Source organism: Pseudopipra pipra, chromosome 19 (assembly GCF_036250125.1).
Source record: "Pseudopipra pipra isolate bDixPip1 chromosome 19, bDixPip1.hap1, whole genome shotgun sequence".
Classification (NCBI taxonomy): Eukaryota; Metazoa; Chordata; class Aves; order Passeriformes; family Pipridae; genus Pseudopipra; species Pseudopipra pipra.
The window spans coordinates 9,266,041-9,286,884 of NC_087567.1; the positions used below are offsets into that span (position 1 = coordinate 9,266,041).

A 20,844-nucleotide genomic window follows, 5' to 3' on the forward strand; every position below is an offset into this window, starting at 1 on the left:
CACCATCCCCTGGGTTCTGGAAGACCCAAAAAGCTTATGTTATCATAACAAACAAAGGCATCTCCTTGTTTGACAAGTTGGGGATTTGACAATACATATTTATATTAAGAAATGGAAAAAAGCAGCGGAGCTTAAAAAAAATACATATACAGTGGTATGACATGACCTGCAACAGGAAGTAGTGGTTTCTATAAGCACTTTCTGTCTTGAAACAAAGGTAGTTCTGGCACATTCTACCTGTCACACACCTCTGCAGCTTCATTTAGTGTCACTGAAAAGTCACAGAGCAAGGGATGGGTGACAGGTCACACTGCCTCAAGCATGTCTTGATATGGAGCCAAGTACCAAGAATGAACATCACATATTTGGGACCCATAGTGTGGGTCTACCTAAAAAGTAAATTGTCTCACTTCTGCTCTGTGAAAGCCTTTGCATGGAGCACACCATGGATAGATGGAATTTTCCTGAGAGACTCTGAGGGGGCTTTGATTTGGCAGCAGGAGTGTTCTGGCAGCAAATTTGAGCACTGGAGTGACTGGGAGGGACAGGAGGAAGGAGGAGGAAGGGTTACATGAGCATCTCAAGTTTCTGTTTCTATTTCCAGCCAAGTCCAGGGACCAACCAGCAACTCCTCCAGGCATCCCCCCTCCCAGAGCAGCATCCAAGCCTGTTCCCACTATTGTAACCTAACCCAGGGAAGTGTGGGTACAAACCCAACATATATCTCACTGTGACTGTCCCTGGGAAGGGATAAGCACAGGACAGCAGTGCTAAGCCCGAGTTCCATGCCAATAACTGACACAAAACACTCTTGGATAGAGCTGCTGCTCTGGGAGCCCGAAGAACAATTTATCCTGTGTTCCCTTTTTTTGTCCTCTTACCTTTCCCTTCTTTCTTGGAAGATCCCTCCTTAAAATGTTCCCACACCAGCTGAGCCACTGCATGTCCCAGCCCAGCTGAGATAGAGCTGGAGCAGGACTGTTGATACCAGGCTCATCACACCCCAAAGGTACATACTCAATAAAAAGATTTCTTAGGTCAAAAGTCTTTCACTCACTATTCCAAAACCCTCACAGCAATAACCACAATGAGAAGACAGAACTCAAAGTCCAGCAGCTGCCACAGTAATTTTGGTACCTTACAGTTGATAGTTTTCTCCCCAGCAGGATCAATAGGAGAATTCTGCAGCCAACACACAGAAATCCAGGTGTACAGGAATGTTGTCATCTTCTTGTCTTTCTGGGGTTTACTTGAGGCTTTTGGCTCAGCTCAACTTTTCACTCTAAACCTCCATTAACTTCTGCATGAACTAAACCAGGACCGAGGGGAATTGCTTCAAATTTGAGGAGACAGAAAGGAAAATCAGGCTGGTACAGCTCACATTATCACAGTGTTACAACACAGGCCATTTCAAAACAACTGTTGCAATAATTTATAAAATACAAAGAGGAGGAAGACTGACCAGAGACCACAAACCTTATGAACTTTATGCTTTAAGGCAGGTGGGGATTAATCACGAGTGATTTATTTCCAATAACACCATTTAACTGTAAAAGTTCACCACTAATAAATTGTGAGAAGTATCTTGACCTACACTCCATGGCAATTGAAGACACTAAAACAGGATCATATGGAATCACAATGGTTTGGGTTGGACAATTAACCAGCAGGATTAAACTGCATGTATGGATTATATATGATCTGGCAATGCCAAGACCTATATCCCATAACATCATCAAATGTTTCATTAGAAACACCACCAAATCCATGTCAAACACATTACTTTATTTTGTCTAGGATGATGTGTCCTATAAGGTACAAAAAGGTACTGTTCAGTTTGCCACAATTTGTTAAAAACAGCAATCTATTGCCTACAGGTAGGAAAGGTTTAAACCATGTCATATGGATTTAAGTATGAATAAATAGTCCAGAAATACTGAGGAGTTTGGATGAGATGCAGGATATTCCCAGTGCTGTGAACGGGGAGGTTTTTCCTTGTTGCATTATAACACAATGCTTACAATATGCAGCATTTTTTTAAAAAACTTCAAAGGACAACATAACCTAAATGCAACTACTCTTCTTTGACTTTCAGAAGCATAAATGGATTATTGTTTCCACACTGAACAATTAGTAATTTTCACATATAGGTTAAATGACAACATTTGTATGTACAAAAACACACGAGTTTTTAGTAGATAAAATCCCCCCAGAAGAACCTGAACACCTGAGCTGAAGTGTAAGAAAGGGTGGTGAGCAGCAACACCTTTGTAAGAAAAATAACAGACGAGGTTCTTGCATAGCAAGGTGTGAGGTGAAACCCAAAAGGAGCTTATCCATGAATCAGGTAAATCCCAGACCACTGTGGAACACAAGTTGACTGTGAATTAGTGCAAAAGGTGGTCGAGGAGCTGCAGAGAAACCAGGGCTGGGAACTACAGACAGGTACCATGAGCAGGTCACTTGCAGGGGGGAGATGGGAAAGAAAACCTCCTCATCTGCAATTTGCATCTTCTTGGACTCCAGTTTATCCCACAGGAAACAGGGAGGCAGCCCAGGACGCCTCCCAGGGATACAGTTACACGTGGTCCTGCACATTCCCAGAGCACTTGGCAAACACCCCTGAATTCAGCAGTGGGCAGGGACACTTCACAAGATACTTCCTTACCCCCTTCCATCTGTTACAGTCATTCTGGCACCACTGGAGTGATGTTACAATGGGATAACAGGTGCTTAGGAATGAACTGTGGTATCCACAACCTTGGGAGCAGTGGGATCCGACCTCCCTGGCCATTCCCACCCCTGTTCCCTGCAATACCTGCAGTCCTGCACAGAGCCCACGTGTCAGCGCACACTCAGACACACCTCCGGCTGTGGGGAGAACAATGATCTCCATTTATTTTGTTTCATATACATCCATATTTTGAATTTTAATACAAAAGAAAAAAAAAATTAGAATCTGACAAATGTTTACAAACAAGATACCTTCAAATAGATTTTACTCAGTTCAGTCTGGTGCAGAGTAAATGACAAATTGTACTGTTATATTCAAGGCAACAGAGTCTGTAGTCCATGACCACTCAGCCCAACTTCTATGCAAGCTTGTTTTTATCTACCATGAATGATAAACTCCTTGTTGATTCCCAGTCCTGTGTGTGTGCACATGTGTACATAGCAGCTCCTTTCATAGAAAGAAAAGACATCTAGAGGTCTTCTTGTACTTTTACCTACAGGAATCATGTTAAGATACAGAATGGATTACATGGAACCGGGGCTGGATTTTATAAGAAAAAATAATTAGCTGACAAATGAGGGCAGCAATAAAAAAGCGTCTTTTTTGCAACAATAAATAAATACAGTCAAAGTTTTCTGTGTGGACTTTAAACCAGCTTCTTCACTGAAGAACAGACGTGGCATTTCCATGGAGTTAAACGTGACCCCATTTACTGTATCTTTTTTTCTTGCTCTCTTTCTCTCTCTCCTCCACCAAAACAAAGTTTTCCCGCTTCTGCCACAATAGTACAACAATTTGATCTTGACAAGAAAGTGGTGCTGCTGATTTTTTTTATTTCTTTGTCCTTTGGACAAAATAAGCCAAGAATATAATTTGACTGTTGTGACCAATAAAAACGCAGTTTACATCAAGTCTTGTCAGGACAACCTGACTAAAAACATCTGGCTCCTTAATTAAAAATTGTCAGACAACCAGATCCTTGCTCGTGTGTTTGGTAACACGCTGAACTCTAAGAAGCTGTAGACTGCAGTTTGTTGTTATGGGACCTGCAGAATACAGAAGAAAGTGAACAATTAAGCACCCTTCAGTTTGGAGAACACAAAGTGTTGCCAAGGGTAAACCACAATAAAGGAATTACCACCACGTTGCTTCCATTTAGTTTTTTCCCCTTCAGAAAAAAAAAAAAAAAAGAACACTTAAAATAATTCTCTCTGAATATTAAGCACGTTTTCTCCTACAGAATAAAAATATTTCAGTACTTGGAAAATGCAGTGTGTTTCTGGAATATTCCAAAATGCCTGCCATCAGTTTTACTCACATATTTACATAATAGTAGTCCATCAAAAGGAAAGCAAAAAAGACATTTTTAGTTGTGAATATTTAAAATAAGATCTACTCTGCTTAAATTTATTCAAGAAGTCTTTGGATTAACTTAATAGAAAAAACTGAACAGGCATGTTAAAATCACATTTTTGCTAAGCAGAGTTCAGCAAAACTCCTCTTTGACATTCACAGTTTTATTAGTGACTTAAAATAAAACAATAAAATACAAGGTTTCCAAGATGAATTTTTCATTTTTCTCCATACAGTATTTGAGGAACGGGACAATTGGTGTTAATACAGTTACTTTCACCAGTGTGACTGCTGGCAACAAAAACAACAGTTACTGTTTAGACAAGTGAGCTGGATTTTTAGGGCAGTTTAATGTCATTGAATTGTACAATAAAAGAAAGTGACCCCAACATCCAGTTCTGATTCCAGTTAAAAAGGTCAGACTAAAGATATCACAATCTGCAAGAAAAGAAAGAACATGGATGGTATAAATGAAAAACAATAACAAATAAGATGCAGCAATGAAATCAGTGTGCAAGTGCTGGGTACCAGCTATGACAGTGACAGAAACATGGGCTGAAAACTACCTGACAAAAATCACTAATATGGTATTAAACTGAAAAAAAAAATGCTGGACCAAATCATTTGACTCTTCCCTTCTTATCAATCCTACTCTCATTCCATGTGAAAATCAGCTTCCACAGGAATGGAGAGAAAGTGAAGCTTTCCAAGAGATGTAACTCCCATGGATGTGCTATTGGGTAGGACAGGCAAGCAACAGAAATGTGTGGTAAGGCTGCATGGTTTTTTTAGGAATGTTTGTGTAAGGGAAATGCTCTACAGTGGCCCTTCTACAGAAAAAAAAAGAAAGGTAAGTTTAATTTTGAAAGGTAAATTTTGAATTAGGTTCATTTTTCATCTACTGCTTTAAACTGTACTTATTCCCTCTGTTTCAAAGGTGGTGAGTTGTAAAAAGATGAGAGAAGGAGTAAAACTGAAGTATTTTAATTTCTTCCATTGGATTTTAGGCTTCACAGCAGGATTGTCTCTTATTAGCATGAGAAGTATTTGCTGCAGAGTAGAACAACATCAGAACTCAGACACAGCATTTATCCTGATCAGAAATTATTAAGTTTTCTGCAGGAATGAGTTAAAGTGTCATTCAAATTTTGTACATTTCTGATACTGCCCTAATTTCTATGTCACAACTCCTTTTGAACAAACATTCCAAAGTAACCTCCCCAAAATCATCTTTAAACCTTAATTTTGACCAAAAAAATGACAGCTGGCTATTATAGAATTGATTATAGATTGATTTCCCTTTAAAAGCAAGTTGTCCAGGAAAGTGCACGGGGCAGCAAATCCCTGTATGAACGTGAGCTTAGAAAGGAGATTTTAGGGGAGAACACCCAAACTTACCTGCTTGCCTTAAATCCTTTTAGTTTCTGTACAAAGAAAGACTCGAGAACTTCTGCACACTGGTAGAAAGGGGAGTCACTGGGATTGTAGTAACGGCAGTTATCAAAAATTTTGGTCATATCTGCCACAAACTCCGTGACCTTTTTGTAGTAGCGTTTCAGGATCCGTTCCTCCATGGTGGCCAGGTCTTCAAAGAAACCAAAGATTGCTTAAATGAGACATTTTCATCCTAAACAGAAGTCTACACTGTCAAGACTGTGGGAAACAAAGCCTTATCCAGGTTAGTTGCTGTCCCAGGGGTGCTGGTTGTGATGGTGGCACCAGGAGATCTCCCTCATAATAAACATGTGCATGAATGTGTTGTGTGCAGCTGAATTAAATCAAATGCAAGTATCAGAATGACCTTGGAAAACCTGGGTCTCTTGCAGGAAGCTCCCTGCTTTTTCTGAAGAAATTAAGGGGGAAAAAAAAAGGTCAGATAATCTGGATTCAGTTTCTGGTACTGTACCTTCTGATTATTTTTTTAATTCCTGACTTGCTCTGAATGAACTATCAATTCTTGTGGGCATGTGCACATTACACATGGCACAGAGGAAAGATTTCAAGTGCAGGATCATGCAAAATGCCAGAGCTCTCATCCTTCCTGACCAGACACTTTAAAGAGCCAGGAATGGTGAAGTGAGCAGTAATTGTCCTATTTTAATGCAAATATCCATTAAAAGAGGGAGAGGAATGAGAACTGCCAAATATAAATATAACTATGTAAATGTCTAGTGGCACTTTTAGACAGAAAAACAACTTATCTACCCTTGGGAAAAGCCCTTGAAGTGCTTATTTTTAAATACCAGAAATGCCAGAAAGTGTGAAAGCAATTGCAGATGGGCCTGGATTACCTGATGCAATTTACTCAGATTTATACTTACAAGTGTCTTTTCCTCCTAGTTAAGTCAGAAAGAGCTAAATGCACTTTTTATTTCATTCAATCATCATATGCATAATGATATTGTTATTTGAGCTTTCCTTATAAACTTTAACCCATCAACTATGAAACATGTTAAGCATTTTCATAACAGCACAATCCAAAAGCAGAAAAGGAGATAATTTCTAAACAAAAATATTATTTTCAGTCAACATACTACAATTTTACCAAGGTAGTAATTTACCTTTCCTATTTCTAGGGTGAGTAAGGAGTAGGTGGGAAAGCTCAAATGATGCACTGGCTCTCATTTAGAGATATGAAAATTTACTGGTCCCATAATGGAAGGAAAGGAATAACATTCCCAACAGCATTTCCCTCAGGAGGTGGATCTTCCCAGGTTTCACATTCAAGTGCTTATCCAGATTATTCCCAACTACCTGCTAAACTCTAATGAGAAAAGAGTAAAGCACCATAAAGCTGCAGCATCTCCCTCTCCTCTTGCCCCACATGCACAACATCTGAATCCATTTTGTTCCTACAGACAAATTACGTGGAATACAAAATTTAGTGCTCTATCAAGTCAGATGAAGATGATTTTAAACTCCATCTTAAGCTGCATGTCACACTTCCCTGTGTTAGCACCACGTTCTCCTCAGCCTCTGGAGTAATATCCCAAACTTTGTAGGAGCTGATGCACAAAGACATAAAAATCCCAGCAAAAGGAAAACATAACAAAATTGTCCTCTTTAAATAAAGCAACTTAAAAACAAGAATTCTATTCTATTGCTGCACTGACTTCCACATTTCATCTGGTGAAAGGAGACAGCCAGAAGTAGGTATCTTAATCCCCATGAACTTCTAAATACATCAATGGGAAATCACATTGTTTCACCTGCCTCACTGCAAAAACTGGGTATTTTACAACACATGGCCAGAACTGGTCAGCAGGGAATTAATTTGATATTCAAAAGCCCAAATCCCCTCACTCAGGCTCTTCTCACCAACACTTACCCATTGGTTCTTTAATGACACCATAATAATCTGGTGCATCGTTGGGATCTACTGGTTCTAGGAAGGGCCATGCCATCTTGTGAGCCTGGCAGGGAAACAGGAGAGAATTAAAAACAAAATTAAATTAGCACTATTAATAGCTAAATATTTTCATCATCCTTTTATCTGTTGGGGTCTAGAGTTGAATTTAAGGAAGAAGTGCAGCATTATATGAAAAAGTGACTAGTTCTCATCTGATGTTTTAAATGTCAATGACCGAGTAGTTGGGCTTCAAAACAGGAAACAATGTGAAATTCAGACATAACAGGATATTGTGCTGAACAGGCTGCATGGAAAAGTATGGAATGAATTTACTGAGAGTGCTTTCAAGTACTCAAAAAATTAATTTGTTTCCATAAATGTATGTAAAATATAGGACAACAAAAATATTACTTACAGGATTTCTGTTACCATAATTTTAAGAATTTTAAGAATTCTTAAAAATTCTTTACAGCTGTAGCAGAAAAAGCCTATTTGGGAGTGACAGACAAACCAGAAATATACTGTATCAGACAGTGATGTTATTCTTATTATCAGGATGCCATCATTTACATGCTGATAATGACCCCCTGTAGAACACTGCTGAAATCTGGTAACTCTGAATTACAGTACAGAAATATAGAATAGAAACCACAGAAAAGTGATCTGAGAACAGAGCAATGCACCTTGTACAGAAGAGAACACTGCACCTTCTACACCCTGTGCAGTTGGGCTTCCACTCTGCTCTTTGGGATTCTGAACCTGCTTCCTCTAAAAGCCCTTCAATGAAGACATTGCTTGGTTTCACCGACTCAGAAGCACTGATATAGTAATTCTTGTAAATATTCTTCAGCACAGTAAGGTCAAGCAAGTTTGCAGCTGACACAGTGGCATTTCTCACCAAAAAGCAAAGCTTTGCTACTCCCTCTTCATGAAGAGTTACTACAGAGAAATCAAACCCTCCTCCAAGGCTCACGAGGGAGTGAAGCGTTCCAAGGTGCTGCCATGCACTCCAAGGTGCTGCCATCCTTCTCCTCACCTGCAAGGAGCGCAGGACTCTCCTTAACCCTTCATAGTCCTTGTCAGTGAGGGGGCTGAGCACAGTCATGGCATCCTCTGTGGACTGGCACTGGGGACACACGTACTCGTCGATGAGATCGGCCTCGCTCTGCAAAATGCCAACGCAGCGCCCGTGATACCAGTTCTGACACCGGTCACAGCCAATGTAGAATCTGCAAGAGCCAAACCAAGTGTCAGTGCCTTCACCTCTTCAATATCAACTCTGCATTTAACACATAAACCTGCAATCCCCAAGCAGATAACTTGGCACGATTCAATACAACAGTGCAATGTGATATTTCAGAGTGACAAATTCTAACGACACTATTCCGGCTGCTCTCGTGTTTACAAACAGGCTAAATTACAGACCATTGCAAAACAAGCTCCTCAATTTTATAATAGGCACTTTCAAGCAATTGAGATTGCAAAAATCATTCTTCTGCTTTAGAGATGAAAGGAACAGTGGAAAGCCAGAAGTCTCACCCAGCCAGTATCCAAACCAATTCAAGATGCATTTTGCACAAACTGGACTAAAACTAGGGCTTGGTTCATTCCATACAAGCATTTTTCATATGGGAGCTTCAGTCTTGTAATTGAATACAGGAAGGGTATTCTATGACACAAAGCCTTACAGTAAAAGATGTATATTTATACATATATATATATATATCATATACCAACCATACACCCCCATACTAAAATTATGTTTTCTAGCCAGATCAAAGCACAAAAAAATCCACTCAATACAGCATTTGTCATTTAATCTAACCATCCCTTGTTAAAAAAAAAAAAAAAGTAAAATAAATCCCAATTTAAATTCACGGTGTTTTGGCATAAAAACTACAACACATTTTGACCACCCTGAAAACTCCACTTTTCCTAAACATTTACCGAACAGAAACATTTGGGGGACTGGGGAGGGGAGGGGGAGACAATTACCAGAGAGCAATTTTGTATTACGAATGAATACAATATATGCAGAATAACCGGTTGGGTTTTTTTTTTATGCTTGGCAAGGAACAGGAAAGCACAGTCAGAGCAGTTTGCTACCTAAACATGGAATAAGAGGTTCTGATCCGAACTCACTGCGACTCATCATAAGGTGTTCTGCAGATACAGTACAACTCCTCACTGCTGCCCTCTTGTGCCCGTTTACACTCATTACAGATGTACACATCCATTTTCTTAGCCTCCTTTTCTGTGATTCCAACACATTCTCCATGATACCAGTTAGTACAAAGATCACAGCCAATATAGAACCTAAAAGTGTTCACAATGAAAATGACAATGTAATTGTCATTTCAAATGGCATGGCACTTTTCCCTGCACTTCTCTCTGATGTACTTGCTGCTGGCCTGCTTTCTGTCTCAGTTTCCCTGCTCCCTGTCCTTACAAAATATCTCATGCTGCAGCTAGACTGGCAGTAAGGTCACTTGGGTCAATTTTAAATTCAAATGCACATGTATTAATATGTACATATTAATATGTAACCAGAATGGGCTAAAAATCTCCTGTCTTCAGTGTGCGTGTGGAAAAACTACCAAAGGCACAAAAAGACAAGGCCAAAGAAAAAGGTTTACATTTTCAAAATTGCAGCTGAAAAGCCACTGAAACGTTTCCTTAAGGTTTGAAAATGTAGGTCTCAGTTAATTTAAAAAACAAAAGCAAAGCGCAAACACCAACTAGGAGTTACAAGTACACTACAAGAACATGCAACCAGCCATGTGTAGGTACTACTGGTACAACATGATACGAAAGAAAATGGGGTCAGGGCATGGTTGTCAATTTTAAATCTTGGTGGGGTATTTTTTTGGGAGGAATGTGCACTGAAAAACTGATAATAAAGTACTTAAAATTGCGACAAAGTGGAATGTGGACCGTTCTCGAGTGAATAATGTCTCCTCTCAGACACAGCTGTGTGACAGAACCAGGTATGGTATGACACAAAGTGAAGGGAACCAGGGACAGAACCATGGGGATGGGACCTTGCACAGAATGATGTGACAAAACTGTAAAATATTATGCAAGGATGTTTGTAACTCGTGTATGGACATCTCAGGACACACCTGTGACTCGTGACAACCAGATGGGGACGGTGCACATCCATTCTCTCTGCCTAAGCAAAAGCAAGCGGACTGGGAACCTCCATCTTCCTGGATTTTGGAGAACACAACCCCCTGCCACATGCTGCTGTAGGAATTCCTGCAATCCTGTCAGTCTGCAACACCCCTGGGACACCACACCAGCACCAGGGCAGTGCCTACCCCATGTTCCACAAAACAATCTCTAATTCCCTGGGCCTCTGCACACACCCTGGACACCCAGATCCTGCCTTTTCTCTTATATTTTACAGTCAGGAAAATCCTAAAAGCAATATCACACAACCCAACTTCCATAAAGAACGGACAGACAGAGGTTCTGACAACTCTCAACAACTCAGCCTGTGTTCCCTTCCCAAGAGGGGCTGTGGCTGCTCCTGGTAATGTGGGAGCACATTTACATCCAGGTGTGGATGCCAAACCTTGCACTGGACTGTGGAACAGGTGTCACACTGTGCTTTAACAAATAACTTGGAATCTAAACAGGAATCTTAGAAAGATATCCTTACTGACCATCCTCAGAAACAATACCAGCAAATCCCTATAGCCCTGGAGTATCACAAATGAGAGCTAAACATAAGAAACGTGCAGTAAAATACACAGCAGAATTTACTACACATCCAAAAAAATGCACAGGGTATTCATAAAATACCACAAATTTGCTCTTCAAGTAGCACATGTATCTTTTCTGAAGTAGAAAAGAGACACCAGCACAAAGAGGAAGATCTGATGCCTGCGTATAGATGAAAACAAAAAAAATGTTTCCCACAAAATTGTTTTAAAACTTGACTGATTCCTTTCCAAATAGGGAAAGGATTAAGGAGTTCAACGGTACAGCCATCATTTGTAAGAACATCAAATTTAAAACTCACAAAAAGCAGAGCAGCAGAGCTGAATCATATTGGTGAGGATACTACTGAGTTATTAACCTTTCATTTTCTTCAAGTTTTATTCAGTGCACTGAAGCACATGATCCAGGCTATCAAAATTCAGTCTATGACCATAGAGTTAGTCTGACAATCAAATCCCTTTGCTCACAGAATTTGATCCTCTCATTTTTGTGCCAGTTGTACCCCTCACTAACTGGAGGCAGTAACACATCTCTGTTCAGGATCACACCAAAGAACAGGGGCCCCTAAATGCACTGGGTGACAAAGACTGACACAGACAACATTCCTTAAGTGATATTCCTTAGAAATCACAGTGAATTCACAGCCAGGGCATCCCTCTGCCCTTCCTGCAGGACTGGCAGCACAGGGAGCAGCCCCATTCCCCACGCTGAAGGACTGGTGGAATGGGCAGAGCCACTCAACAACCAAGATGAAAATAATCCCTAAGACTTCAACTTCATTTAAAAAATAATTAAAATCCACAAAAGGCTAGAGGGAACCTCAAGAGATCCCCTAGTCCTGGCCCTAAACTTGGAAGGAAGAACCACTTCTGGAGTGAAAGCACCACTCCAGCTCTATGGTTTCTCTCTGTTATCAGCATTTGATCCACCACCAAATGGCACCAATTCATACCACTGGGTGTGAATCTGCTCACTTGTTGAGCAGATAAATACTCACTCGGAATTGGTCTGAAGTCAGATTTATTTTACACACATCTCTACACAGCTCTCAGAAATCAACCATTACTAACTGCTGCTGTTAAGCATGAATCTGTAACACTATTCCCTGGAATCCATTGGATCTCCCACTCCACCACTTACAACATTTCTTCACAAACTCTGTACGTAGCATAAATATTTGTCCTCATTCACAATCAGAATCAAACTATAGAGAACTGCAGTTTTCACTTTGTCAAATGCTTAAATGTTCATTTTATTTTTATCAACCCTGGGATGCAAATTCTAATACATGGGAACCATTTCTACCTGAAACATTGTCCAAAGTGAACTGCAGTCCAGTGGCTCAGAGCCCCCTTTACTGGCTATTGACTTACAAAAAAAAGTCTTTTATACTGGAAGACGGTACCAAAGCTACTTATCCACAAGAAATTGCCCAAACCAAGTTGTCACTTGCTTCTGAGGCAGAGGCAAAACAGCAAAAGAAAGAGTAACAGAGCGGAGGGAAAAAAAGAAAAGAGTATGTGCATGTGAGACAGGAAGGTCACACAATGGAGACATGCAAACGAGGAAATATAAACCACGAACAGTAACAGCATAACTCAGGTATGTTAATATTTGTAACTGCTAGTGGAAAATAGAGACTTTATTCTCTATGCTTCAGTGATCACTGCAACGACCTGCCACTATCTGCAGCTCTAGCACTGCCTGGCACTAACACTGACACTAAGCCTACACTAAGAACATGCAGGAGGGGGCTGTGGCACCTCTACTCACTTGGACTCGTCGTAAGGCGTTTTACAGATGCAGTAAAGCTTTGTGTCCTTCTTCGTTTCCTTTGAGGTAGTAGAAATCATTTTCTTTTTCTTGGACTTGGAAGCCGAGGAATCCTTCTCCTCCTCTCGTTTCCTCTTCTGGGAGGACACTGGCACTGGGACAGTGGTGGAGGAGCAGGAGGTGACGCTGGCTGCCTGCTGTGGTGGTGGCACTGGTGGCACTGGTGGTGGTGGTGGTGGGGCAGCGGCTGCGGCTGCGGCGGCTGCGGCTGCTGCTGCAGCAGCTGCTGCCTGGGCCTTTTCCTTTTCTTTCTTAATTTTAGTCAAGTCTCTCTTTAGCTCCTCCTGAAGTGTATTAAATGAATAAATAGAGAGGGAGGCACTTCATATGATTATTTCAAGACAGCATGACAGTCTAGGCAAAAACCCCCACACTTAAAGAAAACAATTAAATCCATTTAAATATGCATTTTTTTCATGTTCTTAAACTATAATTCACACAACATTAAGGGATGATACTCTTGGGCTACTCTGGCCCACTGGCTGTAAAAACAAGGTGACTTCAGTCCACAAGAAAACCAAGAAGCATCCAAAGGACATAAAGTAGGTCGGCAGAGGATCCATAACCAGAGCTTCTTCCTGCAAGTATCCTTAAAATCTCACTGAGCAAACAAAGGTTAACACACAAATGTTCTCCCCAGCTTAAAATCAAATCAGTCATTGAGACTCTGCCCTTACCTGCACTTCAATCTGTAGATCTTTGTCCAGAAGTGCTCTTTTTTTCAGTATTTCAGCTTTCAGCTGTTCTTTGTGCTTGAAGAGCAGAGCTGAGAGCTTGGTGGCGTTCTGTTTGCTGCGCTTCTGCTCCACGCTCTCCTCTCGCTTCCGCTTCTTAGCTGCCTGTTTTTCTTCCTTGTCTATCTTATCCAGAATATATTTCATCACTTGGTTGCACACAATCATCCTGGGGAAGGAGTAAAGAAAAGGAACATTGTGCTGAGCTGCCTGTTAACTCCCAGTTGAGAAAGCAGGATCAGGTCTCCAGTCACTGCAAGCTAAATTATTGTATTTCTTAAGATGCACAAGGTAAATTTAGTAACACACAGAGCTCCCACTCCTGCTTATTTACTACAACACTGCTGGGAGAGATCCAGACCCTTGTTAGGCTCAAGAGGGCCTTAACTGATCTGAGTACTAATTGCTCCACAACTCCCTGCAAAGCTTTGGCTTTAATATGATTAAAGACATTTTCACTCAATCCAGTTTCCACAACCTTCTTTGAAAGAGCTGGATGTTTATTCTGATTCAGGATGAAAGTGAGTTGGAAGCCTGTAACTCCTAAAGCAGACATTTCCTCACTCCAGTGACCACCAAATCCTACCAGGATTTTGTGTTTTGGCACAAGGACTGACAAATAGTTTTCACTGTATAAAATTCACAATAAAACAGTTCCAATTTCTTCACTAATGACAGCTCAGGATTAATTTTTCATCTGCTTGCTGTACACTCAACTATAAATCTATTTTCCTGCTCACTTGTTCTGCAGTTTTTATTTATTTTTGGAGAAGAATAAATCAGTGAGATGGAAAGACAGCTGCACCATGAACCAGGCCAGTTAGAACCCTTTTCTCCCCCCTTGTTTTAAATTGGACTTCTGTCAGTCGAAATACCACTGTGGCTGTCTGACACCATTAAATGAGGAGAGTATCCAACACACCTCATTCCTTATGCAATTGTCCACACTAAATAAGTAGCAGCCAGAGATAGTGTTGTAATCACCTGAGCTTGTGATTTGATGATTAAAATCTTATAAAACACACTACTCTTTTTCTTAGTATCTGACACACGCACTTGTGATTATCTAATTGAAGCAACTGCAGGAGTGAAAAGGAGTCCCAAGACAAATGACACACACTTCAAATTTCTGTTTAGCAGCTCCCAGCATAAAATCTCACAGTTTGTCAAACTGTCTCCCAACTCTTCAGCTCCTTCTGTAGAGTGGGATGTGCAGAGGACAAGAATGGAAACAAATGGCCACGATAAAGGACAAACAAAAACCAGGCTTTTTTTTTTGCAGCAGAACCATTAACTCTCCATTCTGTGCTCCTTCAAGGATGGGTTTTACCTTGAGTTTAAAAACTGTGGCCAGCTCCAAACACATGATACATAACATCACTTAAATAACATATAATCAAAATAAAATTGAGATTACACAGGATCCAACCAAAGTTAAGATCATTATAAGTGTTACTTGAAGCAATTTTGAACCAGCAACATTTCTTTAAGCAGGTTTTTACAAACCAGTGTTTTGTTATGCCACCATTAAAAGATGTTATAAATGTAAAGCTTTCACATCTAGAGATTCACTGTGTTCTACATTCACCTCTGATTTTCTTCCCTCTCAGCTGGTGTCAGCATCTTCTTCTGTTTCAGGTGTTCTATGACAGCATTCTGCTTCATAACCACCTGCAGGATGATACAGAATCCAAAATAAAAGATGAACACTTTAGCCAGTATTTCACAGTATTACTGGGAGAACCAGGACACTTCCTAAGTTAAAGAAAAGGAGTGTTATTTATTTCACTCAGTGACAAAATAAAGCTGATTTTATCAGGGGAGCAGTGCTAGTTTAAGACAGTTATTTGAAACTTGAAAAAGAAATTGAAAATTAACATCCCACCCCCAGAGTAGGATATTTTGCTTATGTCAACTTTAAACCCAGGGTCTAAATGTAAATTGACTGTATTTCCTCAGTGACTGGTTGTTTCATTTTAAAAATGGTAAGAGCCTGATATTTCTATTTTTTGGTTTTAAGCCCTGCAGCCATCCAACAGCTTTACATCTCAGATACCTCTTTGGAACCTCAATTTTCAGGTAATGAAAGTACTGCACATGTGTTCTGACCATCAGCTCTCCTGGCTATGACCTGTCTTCCCTGAACTGAGAATAAAGATGGATTGTCCCAGCAGCCAGTGGTAAGTTGAATCCAGGTGACAGAGGAATGCAAACATGGTACAAGTGACTTGATGCGCTGAATTAACTCAGAATATTTAATTAAATGGCCAAAAGCAATCCTGCACTAACTTTGAAAGAATCAAATTAACTGCCTATCAAATGTATTAACATTGTTAACAAGAACAGGCATTTAAAATGAGCTTTGTTTCATTCATTAAGGTTCAATTTCCTTCTGTTAACTTTACCTGTTTCTGGATAATGTCACTTTGATTAGAAGCCTGAAGGGTGTGCTCACGTTTAATTTCTATCTGTTGCTGCTTTTTCTTCTGTTGCTGCTCCCTGAGCTGCTGAACTCTGTGCAGCTGCTCCTGAACACTAGCTGCTTGCACTGTCACCACATTCTGAATCTGGTGAGCCTGCCCTGGGCTGCTTTGGTGGATGTGAAGGGGTAACTGCAGCTTGATCTGCTGGGGCAAACTGCCTTGTATCTGAGCCACCACCTGGGACTGCAGCTGGGAGAGAACTTGCACTCGCTGCTGAAGCTGAGGCACTGCAATAACTTTTGTTGGAGGCTGCTGAAGTTGCAGCTGAGGACGAGCTGGGGATTGCACAGGAACCTGATTTAAACTCGGAAGGGTTGAGACCTGCTGCAGCTGAGCTGGAATTTGGATGGGAGCAGGGGGCTGCATCGGGCTCGGTTGGTGGGTTGGAGTCTGCACCTGAGCTGGTTGCTGAGCCTGGGCTTGGGACTGGCCTTGGGGCAGGACCGCGGGCTGTGGCTGGATCGGGACTGGCGCCGGAGAGAGCCCTGGAGCCTGGGCTGGAGACTGAGCCGGAGATTTGGATGGTTGTGCTTCAGGAGGGACTGGAGAGTCACCAGGAGCTGGAGCCTGAGCCTCGGGCTGGCCCTGAGCCTCGGGCTGGGGCAAAGGCGGGATCTGCGCCGGAGCCTGGGACTGCTGCTGGCTCTGAGGCTGTCCCTGAACTGGTGGCAGTGCTGATGCTGGCTGGGCCTGCAGAGCCTGCTTCTGCTCCCCTGTACCTGGCAACGAGGAAAACAAGCATTCCATTACCTTCAAATGGCACATCTATGAGCCTGACACATTCAAACCTCTCACAACTACTGTAAAGCTCCATGCAGAAATCCAACAGACTTTGCAATACACTTCCAACGAATTTACTGTAATAACAGACCCTCTCCAACTGCATGAAAACTCCCATACAACTGTAACTGAAGCTTTTTTCTGCTGAGCAGAGCGATGCTTACCCGAGGTCGAAGTAGAAACCGTGGTTGTAGTTGTGCTGGCTGTAGTAGCAGCTGCTGGGAGTGGGGTGAAAAGGAACCTCTGAATTGTACCATTTGGCATAGCTGCTTGCATTAGCTGCTGTCCTGGGCCAGGTATTACAGTCACACCCTGAGGGATTAATTGTAGCTGACCAGTAGTTTGACCTTGTCCCTGAATTACCACAGTTAAGCCTTGACTGCCACCCTGAAAAAAAAGTTAATATTGATGTATTAGTGACAGAATTCTAAAACAGACTTTGCTGGAAATCAGAACAATTAGGCCTTTGGATTTCAGAATTCAATACTTTTACCACATAGCATATTCCTAAAACCCAAAACTAGCATTTGAGATCATGAAATACTAAAATACACTTTCAACAATTCTATCATCAACAGATGACTGGGTTGGAGTTAGTTACACATTTTGTGAACCTATAGTAGAGAGTAAGGTCCCTACAAAAATTCTTCTGTGTCTTTAGTGTAGAAACTCACAGAATCCCAGAATGGTTTGGGTTGGAAGGGACCTTAAAGATCATCTCCTTCCACCCCCTGCCATGGGCAGGGACACCTTCCACTAGCCCAGGTTGCTCCAAGCCCTGTCCAGCCTGGCCTTGGACACTTCCAGGGATGGGGCAGCCACAGCTTCTCTGGGCAACCTGTGCCAGGGCCTCCCCACCCTCCCAGGGAAGGATTTCTTCCTAATATCTAATCTAAACCTGCCTTCCTTCAGCTCAGAGTCTTGCTCCACATAAAAAAAAATGTTACCTAGCAACCAGCAGCCTGTACATTACAATCATCCATACACATTATTTATAATTTGTGGAACAGGTATTGTGATAACTCAATGAAGTCTATTTTTAGCCTATGCTCAATTCTCAACTTATTTTTTGCTGACAGATCCTCATGATCTCAGCAGAAGCTTAAAGAACCTTTTCCTCCTTCACTTCCAGCTACTGTAATTTTCCTCTGAGACTCTGAATAACACGAATGGAAACCAAATTTTCACACAAAATCAGAAGACAAGGAACGAACATTCTGATCTGAAGGTCTAGGAAACAGGTCATCTGGAATAATTATGTCCCTTACTGCTATTAAACACTTTTTTCCACACTGCTAAACAATCCTGATGCCAGTCACCTTACTGGGGAATCCAACAGGAAGCAATAGTTAAAACTTTCCAGACACAATTCAAGCTTCTTTCAGTCTGTAATTATGCCAATGGTCACCCCAAATGAAGGTGACTGCAGATTTAAGAGCAGATGCACTGCACTGCTGGAATCCAAAGGTTTGGGAGGTGTTGGCACAGTTGCACAGCCAGGGCTGGACAATGTTTTACCTGTCCTTGTGTGAGCTGGGTGAGCTGGGCCATGGTGAGCTTCACCTGCCCCTGCTGAGGGCGAGGGGGCTGCGAGGGGGTCTGTGGCTGCACTGCCTGAGGGGGAGTTCCAGAACTTGTGACCGTTTTCTGCCCAGCACTGGAAGAAGCTGTGCTGGTACTGGAAACTGCTGTTGAGACAGGCTGCCCCCTGATTATCTGAGTCACCACTTGCTGTGTCTGACCTGTAAGAGAATAATTTGAGATAAGAAACATGTTTCCAGCATTTTGACCATAAGCACAGCAAACCTCCCAGGCCCAACCTGCAATGGGGTGTGATGGTGAACAGACAGGTGAAGCAGACATTGCAGTTTGCACATAAATTTTCTTCACAAACTTCAGTCAGTCACCCAGACAAATAAAGTCTGCAAAATGTTTTCTATTTTATTCAAATTTGCATACATAGGGAGCACTTCAGACAGTTAGCTTCTTTTTTTGGTTTTTTTTTTTCCTTAAAGGCAAGCTTTCTCAATGCAGAATTACCCTAATTGTTTTTAGGTTTTTTCAGTTGTTTTTTTTTTTCCCCCAAATGAATGGACTTATAAGTACTAGATTTCCCAGTGTCAGTGATGAAACACAGTGACAAAGCCTGCAACCAACACATTGAAAAGCCAAAAAGAAAAGGCATGAGTTAATAGTCAAGGATCAAAATGAGGGACATAATGATACAGAAGGAGTTTATGAAGAAACAAACCATGGATTTGACACTGGAAATTTAAATATTAAAGTGAACCTACTGGCTGGAAGAATACCTTGTTGCACCACTACAGGTGTTCTGATGATGGTCTTCCCAAGGGTTGACTGCTGGAGTGGTGTCCGGATCACTGTCATTCCAGGGCGGAGCGGTGTCCCTGGCACTACCTACGGACACCAGAGTGGAGACCACGTGTAAACTTGGGAAAAAAAACCCTGGGATGTGCCCTGCATCTTTTTTTGTGTGTGGTTTGTTTTTGTTTTGTTTTCTTTTTTTAAAATATAGTAAGAAATAATAAGATAGAAGCAGATCCAATATTTTGTCACCTATGCCCACACTGGTTTACCAAGCTCAATTAGTTTTTCCAACTGGAGAGAATTGTTGTACCTCCTTGGAAAAAACACTGAAAAGGGATTAGACAGAACTTTTGATATCTGCCAATAACTTAAAAAATCTCGGCACCCACATTTTTCTGGAGTCAAATAATCAGAAGGACATCTTACTTGTGAAGTGCTTGTTGTTCCTAATGTCCCTGTGGTGTTTGGCCTAATGGTTACAGTTGCTGTCCTTGGCTGGAATGAAGTAAAGGTTTGACTTGCACCTGTAGTTGATGGAATGATACCCAATACCTTTTGCTGAACTTGAACCACACCTAATTAAAGAAAAATTGAGAAGTCATTAATGACAGAATGGCCAGCAAAGGAAGTCAATGCAACTCCAGGGTGGCATTTAGAACTCAGTCTGCAGGTTTCTAGAACACCTTTGAGCATTTCCTGGGAGAGACTTTGTCATATTGTAAAAAGAAGCAGCATGATACTTTGTCAATAGTCCAACTACATTTTAAGTTAAGAAACAGATATTTTAGATAAGATTAAGGAAAGTGTGAATCTTCAAAAAGATCAGTTTGATGGTAACTGCAAAGAAGCCCTTGCATTGACAGGGTGCCACAAATTAGTGTTATACAACCATTAAAAGCTATAATCTGATTAATTTCAAATGCAGGAGACCAATTTAAACACCTTCCATCTACAAGCTTGTGGTGTTGAAGAAAATGGGCAGTTTTTCTCCTGTCACCTAAGAAATTTCAATACAAAACCAGCAGCCTTCATGATTTGCTCGGATATAAAGTATAATGGAGACAGAGAATTCAGCTTTTCTGTCCAATACACATACACAAATATCAAAATATTAAGTCCTCTTCTTGAGCTAAGATGAAAAAATGCTAATCTTAGTCTGGATCCAAACTCCTGCTCATCAGTGAAGAGCAGCTGTAAGCATTAATAACTAAAAACAGCAGGGTTTTCTTATGAAGAAAGTTGTTTCATTGATTTAGATAACAAAAAAAAAAAAAGCATGCTTCATTCCACATTTCAAAATAAAGCTCTTAATTTTGCACTAAGAAATGCAGAATAATTTACAGGCAAAAAAACTTGCATTTTTCCCCTTACAGACACAAATATGCAACATGGCGGGGGGGGGTGGGAACAAGCTCTAGAAACTTGTAATTATCTATATAATTTTTCCCCCTTCAAGTCACAGTTGGGAAAATAGTGTCAATGGAGAATTAATCAGCAAGCTGGAATACATTTGAATTCAGTTCC

General features: G+C 41.1%; 1 protein-coding gene across 13 annotated transcripts in view; it reads right to left on the reverse strand.

Moving 5' to 3' along the window:
• Nucleotides 1–2,872: 2,872 nt before the first annotated feature.
• BPTF (bromodomain PHD finger transcription factor) overlaps nucleotides 2,873–20,844 on the reverse strand; it is a 52,066-nt gene continuing 34,094 nt past the window's right edge. For 6 of the 13 annotated variants that reach the window (XM_064676082.1, XM_064676078.1, XM_064676079.1 and 3 more), the window contains 13 exons: nucleotides 19,747–19,895; nucleotides 19,287–19,410; nucleotides 18,511–18,734; nucleotides 17,157–17,379; nucleotides 16,135–16,931; nucleotides 15,318–15,400; nucleotides 13,673–13,898; nucleotides 12,936–13,279; nucleotides 9,579–9,752; nucleotides 8,473–8,665; nucleotides 7,416–7,500; nucleotides 5,486–5,672; nucleotides 2,873–3,780 (listed from right to left, as the gene is read on the reverse strand). In XM_064676082.1, the coding sequence (XP_064532152.1) occupies nucleotides 3,744–3,780; nucleotides 5,486–5,672; nucleotides 7,416–7,500; nucleotides 8,473–8,665; nucleotides 9,579–9,752; nucleotides 12,936–13,279; nucleotides 13,673–13,898; nucleotides 15,318–15,400; nucleotides 16,135–16,931; nucleotides 17,157–17,379; nucleotides 18,511–18,734; nucleotides 19,287–19,410; nucleotides 19,747–19,895 (2,846 nt within the window). In that variant the 3' untranslated portion in view covers nucleotides 2,873–3,743. Of the gene's footprint in view, nucleotides 3,781–4,235; nucleotides 4,526–5,485; nucleotides 5,673–7,415; nucleotides 7,501–8,472; nucleotides 8,666–9,578; nucleotides 9,753–12,935; nucleotides 13,280–13,672; nucleotides 13,899–15,317; nucleotides 15,401–16,134; nucleotides 16,932–17,156; nucleotides 17,380–18,510; nucleotides 18,735–19,286; nucleotides 19,411–19,746; nucleotides 19,896–20,844 lie in introns of those variants that run through there. The other 7 variants (XM_064676084.1, XM_064676076.1, XM_064676086.1 and 4 more) reach the window with 6 other exon arrangements.